Source organism: Lotus japonicus, chromosome 3, assembly GCF_012489685.1.
Source record: "Lotus japonicus ecotype B-129 chromosome 3, LjGifu_v1.2".
Taxonomy (NCBI): domain Eukaryota; kingdom Viridiplantae; phylum Streptophyta; class Magnoliopsida; order Fabales; family Fabaceae; genus Lotus; species Lotus japonicus.
The window spans coordinates 81,120,514-81,128,838 of NC_080043.1; the positions used below are offsets into that span (position 1 = coordinate 81,120,514).

Below are 8,325 nucleotides of genomic sequence, written 5' to 3' on the forward strand. Positions count from 1 at the left end.
TACCGAAATATATTTTTTTTCCTTAAACTATCACTTTTATATAATCTCATTATCTAATTATCTCACTCGTATACTTATGAAATTTTATATAATAAAAAATAAAATAAAATGATGGGGAGTTGTGGAACATATGAATTGAGGAGATGAACGTCCAAGAATCAATCTCTTAAAAAAAGTAATATCTAGTCTACTCGAACAATAATAATAAATAAATAAAGGCTTAAATATGGTTGAAGTCACTGACATTATAAGAAGAATCAGTCTAGGTCCCTGGAAATTTTTTCCTTGAAATGTCATCCCTCCAAAATATTTTTGCATCAAATTGGACTCATACTCTTATCATATCCTGTGTTTGAGATGCACATAATAAGGACATAATATGATAAGGAAAAGTGTATCAAATTTATTGCACCAAAGACCCCACACACGTGTTTACCCTTGCGTTGCGTTGCGTTGCGTTGCGCAAATAAATTTCACATACAGTGGGCGCTTGGAAGCTTCTCTCTCACGAACAAACAAACAACCAAACAATCATAGGTTGTTTTGTTTTGCCTTTCTTTCTTCTAGACGCACACATACATAGATTTCAACTACAAAAGTAAAAATCAATCGCATCTTTATATATAACCATCCATCCAATGCGGAAATCCGCTGCAGACAGATTTAGGCTACTTTTCAACAACGCTCTTGTTCGCTATCGCCATCAACATCACCCTCCTTCATCTTCTTCCTTCTCTCGTTTCTTATCCTCTACTTCAATGGCTTCTGATTCCGTTTTCCCTGTTACCGCCGGTAACATCAACCCTAAGGTTTGTCTTCCCTTTAATTCTCTCTTTTCGTTGATATCCAGATTGTTGTTTTTTGTTTCTAGGTGTGAATGTGATGATGTTGTGAACTTTGATCTTTATGATGTTTTCCCCTCGGTGTAGATTATTAGAGTTGCATATGGGGGTTAAGGGTTTGTGAATGGGCATGCATGATGTGTTTGTTGGTCAAATGTTTGACTGAATTACCGTCTTTTTTGGCTGCAAGGGTTGCTCAATGTTGTTGTTGATCTGTGATCGGGGTTTGACTGTGATGTGATCTTCTTTCTCCTTTGATTTCTGTCTTGTTGTGTGATTGATGGGTGATGACGGATGAACTGATAGTTGCATGTTTCTCTAGTACTACACTCAATTTAGTCTTTTCTGTTTTGTAATTGTTATTGTTGTACTACCCTGGGATCAGATCAGTGCATGTTTGGATACATAGTGGAAAACCATGGTGAGCTAAAATTACTGTGGATGGAAGTAGCTACCCTTAGCTGGGCTGCCCCTGCCCATCATGATTTTGGCTTCTGTGTTCCGTCCCTTGTGATTTTGGCTTCACTGTGGTTTTCATCCGTGTATCCAAACATGCATGAAATAAATTGTAGCATGATTATACTTCCAATTGAGACAATTTTAACAATTAGTTTTATGGTTTAGGGTATTTGAGTGGATTGACTGGATTCTTTCTTATTTAACAAAACAGTATTTTTTAATTTTTATGAAGCATGCTTGTAGGACACAATATTTGCCCTACTTTGTTGTCACCAATTCAGTCACTTATTTGAAACTATTGATTTTTTCCTGCATAGATTGTGGAATGCGAGTATGCTGTTCGAGGAGAGGTTGTCACTCTTGCCCAGGTACTGTGATTTTGCTGTACATGTTAGAATTAGGTTATTCATTGCAAAGGTATTCTTGTCTTCACACATTTCAAGATAGAAACATTTTATACCTTGTCTGACAAAAATTCTACTTTTACTGGAATATAGTTTGAAAAGTTTTTGCAATTTGAAGTTTCAAATGGATATCTTCCGAATTTTTCATAGACTGTTATTTCAGTATCAGCTTACAATGCCTTGATGTTGCAGAATTTGCAAAAGGAGCTACAGACCAATCCAGGTTCTCATCCATTTGATGAGGTATTTCTCTTTTTCAACTTCCTATCTTTTGGAGTGGAACTTTTTTGTGTTATTTATTCTCAGGGTTACTCCCTCCCTCACTTCTATTTTACCTGAAAATAGATACTTTACTGCAACATTGGAAATCCTCAGTCTCTTGGACAGCAGCCAATAACCTTTTTCCGAGAGGTTTGTTTCTTATGAGTTTGTGTTGTCAAAGCAACTTACTTGATACAAATGAAGCCATTCCCATTATAACCAACTGATCATCTCATCTCTGTCAGGTTCTTGCATTATCTGACTATCCAGCTCTTTTGGACAAAAGTGAAACACAGGGTTTGTTCAGGTACTGGGATAAAATAAAACTAAGTGGCCACATTTAGATTGTTAATCATATTGAAACAGCAGACTTGGTGGTTTTCTTGCATTATCTGATTTTCAATTTGATTATAATTTATGTCTGACTTTTATCAGAACCTATGAGCATAGAACTAAGACGAAAATATTTAAATGAAGTGTGAAAACTGAATGGAATATGTCAATAAATCTTGGGTGCTTGTTCCATTTTTGCTAAGCTGTAGTCTATCCTGTGAAACAAGTACAAGTTGCTTTTGTTACTAATGATTTGGTCTAAGTAATTGATTTTAATATTCCTCGTCTTCATAATGATGTTTTACCTTGTTGGGTTGCCCTTTGGCATATTGCAGTTCTGACTCAATTGAGCGAGCTTGGCAAATCTTGGATCAGATTCCTGGGAGAGCAACTGGTGCTTATAGTCATAGTCAGGTATTGATTGGCTTATCTAATTTGGTTTATTTCTTTACTAAATACCAAGCGGGCCATGAAAATATTTGTATTTCCATATCAGGGTATTACAGGGTTGCGCGAAACAATAGCTGCTGGAATTCAAGAGCGTGATGGTTTTCCTTGCGATCCCAGTGACATTTTCTTGACAGATGGTGCAAGTCCAGCAGTATGTTTCTCTGCCTTGCTTTTGATATTTTCCTTTTGGTTTAAATGCTGAGTGTTTAGTATTTTGACTATATTCATTTAAAATCCGTTTTAAGTTTTAAGGACTATCATTTCTCTATATACAGGTCCATCTGATGATGCAATTACTCATAAGATCAGAACAGGACGGTATTCTCTGTCCCATCCCTCAGTATCCTCTGTACTCAGCCTCAATCACACTCCATGGTGGCAGTCTGGTAAAGTTTCTCTATACAATTACATAATGCTTATTTTAGTTTTGATCACTATTTAGATTTTAGATGCCATCTTTGAAAAGATAAATCAGAAAAAAATTGTCACTATATCTGTCTACAACTTTACATATTTAGGTGCATGATTAACAAACAATCAATCGAAACTGAGTTAATTTAAATTTGAACTATCTTGCTGTTACTTGCATTAGTTGGAATATTAGTTTAACTTTGATATTCTTCATAAAGGTACCTTACTATCTAGATGAAGCTACTGGTTGGGGGTTGGAAATATCTGAACTTAAGAAGCAATTGGAAGATGCCAAGTCCAAAGGCATCAGTGTTAGGGCTTTAGTTGTTATAAACCCTGGCAATCCAACAGGGCAGGTGAGCTTCTAAGTATTGTTATCATAGGAGTATGCTTACTGATTAGAATGTGAAGATAAATTGACTAAATTTGATGATATGGAATTCATTTCATGTCTCCAGGTCCTTTCTGAGGAAAATCAACGCGCTATAGTAGAATTTTGCAAGAAAGAAGGTTTGGTTCTTTTGGCTGACGAGGTAACCGGACAGTTCTTGAAAATCTTAGACATTCTGTCCTTAATTTTATATATGTTGAAGTTCATGAATAGTCTCTTAACTTTTTCTGATCTCAAAATACATGCTTCAGTCTCACTATGTATATGTTTGGTTCTACTTCTCTGTTGAAGCTTATATGGCAGAAGATTGTTCTGATGCATGAAATTCATTTCGTAGGTATATCAACAAAATATTTATGTTCCTGACAAGCAATTTCACTCTTTCAAGAAAGTATCTCGATCCATGGGATATGGTGACAAAGATATCACCTTAGTATCTTTTCAGTCAATCTCCAAAGGTAAGTTGGTGAAGCAGTTAATTTATTATAGAACCAATTTCTATGTCGGTAGGCAATCCATACTAATGGGAGATGTCTTTCTCTCTGGCTTCAGGCTATCATGGGGAGTGTGGGAAACGTGGAGGTTATATGGAGGTGACTGGATTTTCTGCAGATGTGAGGGAGCAGATATATAAAGTGGCATCTGTGAATCTCTGCTCTAATATCTCTGGTCAAATTCTTGCAAGTTTGATCATGAGTCCGCCTAAGGTTAATATTTTTACTCTAGTAGTCAAATTTCATATCGGGATTAATTCTTTATTTATAGAAAGAACATTAAACCTAATACTCACCAAGATAAAGTGAGTACATGAGTGGCAACTTATAATCATCATATCAGAAGTATAATTATGATAAAGAATATAATTTCATTAATTTGTGAATCAGAAGGTATATGCTCTCATATAATAGAAGCATTGCCCTTCTATAACAGTAACCCTGTATCGGTCATTGACAATGAGGCATATATACTCTAGATTTCCCATGTCCCTCCTTCTTTTGGAGCTTTCATGTTCTATGCCTTTGGCTGGTTAAGCGCAAACTAAACCTGAAGGTCCCTTGAAACTTATAATAAATCAGCTAGATGATTCAGAGAAATAAAAGCACGGAGGCCCCCATTTGAATTTATGATAAACCAAACGTAATAAAAAATGACAGAAGTACTTCATTATTCTAAACATTATTATTTGCTCTTCAGATGGACATGCATTTCTAATTTGATGTTAATTGCCTTTCACTCTTTAACATTCAGTGAATTCAATGGATTTCTGCAGGTTGGAGATGAGTCCTATGAGTCATTCATGGCTGAGAAGGAAAATATCTTATCCTCCCTTGCTAGGCGTGCAAAGGTTAGTTGCTTGGGGGAAAAAATTGAGATAGTAAAGAGAGCCAAGAATGTTTTAGCTAATGTTCCACAATGGCTAAAAATCTTATCCAATTTTTCTCACATGTTTTTTGTGATATTCTCTCTTAACAGATTCTGGAAGATGGTTTTAACAAATTAGAGGGTGTAACATGCAACAAAGCAGAAGGGGCAATGTATCTGTTTCCCCAAATTCGTCTGCCTCAAAAGGCTATCAAAGCTGCAGAGGCTGCAAATACAGCACCTGATGCCTTCTACTGTAAACGCTTGCTTAATGCCACCGGAGTGGTTGTTGTTCCTGGTTCTGGTTTTGGACAGGTTAGTTCATTACTGATTTTAAATGCCTTGTATCCTTAATTTGACATGTGAAATAGTATATTTATCGGTCGGCCAACATAGTCTATATAACTAATTCAAACTATGTTCCATTTTCCATCCCTTTGGTGATGATTATAAACTGATTGTTTCTGAATTGTTCTGTGTTGCAAGGTTCCTGGAACTTGGCATTTTAGGTGCACCATATTGCCTCAAGAAGAAAAGATTCCGGCAATTGTCTCCCGCTTCACCGAGTTCCATGAAAAGTTCATGAACGAGTTTCGTGACTGAGTCCTGATTGAAATTTTTTTCTCCATCAGTTTAAGGGTACCGATTGATATTTGAACTTTTATGGATTTTGTGGTTAGAGAAACTAAGTCCCCTTTACATTGTTTTCTAGATGAATAAATTCATTGTCAATTCAACTAGTTGTATGTTGAATATGCAAGACCTGAAAGGATATATGTTTTTCTCTGTTGTTTTCCTTCGCTTATAGCATGAATTGAGACGTGGAAAATTAATCAAAATCATAAGTTTCAGATGCTAATGTGACTTGTTCTTTTGGAGATTTTGTTAGGCGCCCAACTAACCTCTGGGTATTACAAGAATCAAACCTAAAAGGTAGATAGCTAAAAGAGGGCAAACTATTACTCCCTCCGTTCCTAAATATAAGACCTAGTTTCAAAATTTTGAAGTTCCTAAATATAAGACCTAGTTACAATAATCTAACAAAAGGTTTTGTACTCTTCCATTTTTACCCTCCACATTAATTATATGTTTTCAATTCCCAAGTTTTGATTATCACTTACCATTAATTAGTGAGAGAAAATGACAAAGGGTAAATATGGAGGAATGTATGCATTTTTAAAAAACCAATACACTAATTGAACACATTTAATGTTTTCTTAATAAGCGCAATTTTTTGTATTAGGTCTTATATTTAGGAACGGAGGGAGTATAAATCTTCATAGGCATTATGACACAATAATTTTCAAAGACCAAGAGGATGATGTGTTTTCAAGTCCCTTGGTGTCACGGGACTATAGTCACCTAGAGCAAGACTAGGATATTGATAAAGTGTGAAAATAACCATTTGATAATTTCCTTGTTCATTGGTAAGGGTTGGTCTTTTTATTCCCGTCCTTTCCTTTCTCAATTGCGTGTGCTGTTAGTTACATGTTGTATGGGGAAAGGGGTGGCTGGAGTTTAATAGGACAGTTCGAATCTCGTTTCTGGCAACATAGGATTTATCACTTATCTAAATGAATTGATTCCAAAGCTATCGTTTTTTTTTATAGGCAAATTTTAGTGGTTAGTTGTTACTCCCTCCGTTCCTAAATAACTGACACTATTTCTAGTTAAATTTTGTTCATAATTATCTGCCACTTTACAAAGTTCAAGAGAGCATTAATTATACTTTACTAATTGTACCCTTCATTAATTGGTGGTAGAAAAGTTGAAAAGTTAGAATTAATATGAGAGATAAAGGGTATAGTAGAAAATTAGATTGTAAATTTAATAAAACAAGAACATTAATTGCTATTTCTTAATGAGCAGTGCTATTTGGTACGAAGGTCTAAGGCACGAGAGTGCACGAGGAGTAATTAGTGGCGGTTTTAAACCGCCACTAACTTGCAGTGCCAGGAAAAAATCCAAATTTCATGCATTTCTGGCGGTTTAAAACAGCCACTAAAATGCGGTGCTTTAATAACCGCATGCGTTACACATTTCTGGCAGTTTCAAACCGCCAGAAACTGCCTCGTGCGTGATGCACGAGACCCCACCTCGTGCCCCACAACATTTTTCTTTCTTAATACTTGTGCAACAACCTTAAAGTGTCAGTTATTTAGGAACGGATAAAGTAGTAAGTTAGAAAATCCCTTCAAATTTCCCTTCCAGAATTCGAACCCTGGACCTTCCCCTCCCCAACCCTTATGCCCCTATATTCAAATAAAAAGGTTGATACAAATCTCCAACTGGATGTTGTATTGGATACTAGGGGTGTCCAGCGGTCGGGTACGGGCGGGTTCGGGCCAATATTGTCGGATCCGATCGGTTTAAACAACCAAACAAGCACAACCGCCACCGTCCGGCCAGTATGATCGGATTTATCGGGTTCGGTCTTGTCGGGTCTCGGGCGTATACGGTCGGTTGCTCGGTTGAGAGAGAAAAAAAAAACAGAGTATAGAACAGAGGGCACAGAGGAGAAACACATGAATTTTTCATTGATATTTTGCATTACAATGACAAAGAAACCTCAATACAACAAATAGAAGAGGAAAATCAACAGAAAAATCGCATGGAAGGGTTCACACTTGTAGATCAAGCACCTTCGACCTTGATGAGACCGATCTGAGCGCCGCTGTAGATGGAGAGGCTGCAGAACTCCGGATTCGACCTCGTAGGTTCTATTTTGACAAGAAGAAGAGAACATCAACGGTGTCTATGTCAACAGCGGGGTGAAGAGAAGAGGAGAGAAGAGAATGACTGAGAGGTTATCTATGAGAGGGGAAGGGAAGAGACATGGCGGTGGTGGTGGCGGTTGGGTGGGGTGGTGGCGGTTGGGTGGGGGTGGTGCAGAGTGGCGGCTAGGGTTTCTGAAGATGAGAAGGGAAAAGTGATGGAGGCTAGGGTTAAATGAAAGCTGGTGAGGGTTAAATGTTGTTTAAATGGGCCGGGTTTCAATTTGTTTTTTTTTTTTACCCAGACCTCTCTCTTTCTCACTCAAATTGGGCTGGGCTAGGCTGTAGTTTTTTTTTTTAAAAAACTACTTCGGTCGGTTTTGAGCCCAAACCGAAACCGACCGAACCAAACCACAATAAACCGGTTTTTTTCAACCGAGTGACCCAAAAACCGGCCCGTTTTCATGAAAATTGGCTCGGTTTAGCCGGGTCCGGTTCGGGCCGGTTCACCCTGGACAGGCCTATTGGATACTGAGCCCTTCTAAGATGGAGTATCACATTCTTTCAAATGGAGATCTTAGTTATTTTCCTTTTACATATTACTAGTCAGAGGATGAAAAATTTGTGACATATACTAATTTTAGAGTTTGATTCATTTACACTTCTCTTTTTCTTTCATTAATTGAAACTAAATTTGC

General features: G+C 37.1%; 1 protein-coding gene across 1 annotated transcript; it reads left to right on the forward strand.

The window, feature by feature from the left end:
- Positions 1 to 505: 505 nt before the first annotated feature.
- LOC130746393 (alanine aminotransferase 2-like) lies at positions 506 to 5,699 on the forward strand. The gene is made up of 15 exons (XM_057599008.1): positions 506 to 809; positions 1,619 to 1,669; positions 1,898 to 1,948; positions 2,051 to 2,116; positions 2,212 to 2,273; positions 2,635 to 2,713; positions 2,796 to 2,900; positions 3,025 to 3,135; positions 3,379 to 3,516; positions 3,619 to 3,693; positions 3,889 to 4,009; positions 4,104 to 4,258; positions 4,822 to 4,896; positions 5,025 to 5,228; positions 5,400 to 5,699. Exons 1-15 carry the CDS (start codon positions 639 to 641, stop codon positions 5,514 to 5,516), a joined length of 1,581 nt encoding a protein of 526 aa, XP_057454991.1. The 5' UTR covers positions 506 to 638; the 3' UTR covers positions 5,517 to 5,699.
- Positions 5,700 to 8,325: the final 2,626 nt, after the last annotated feature.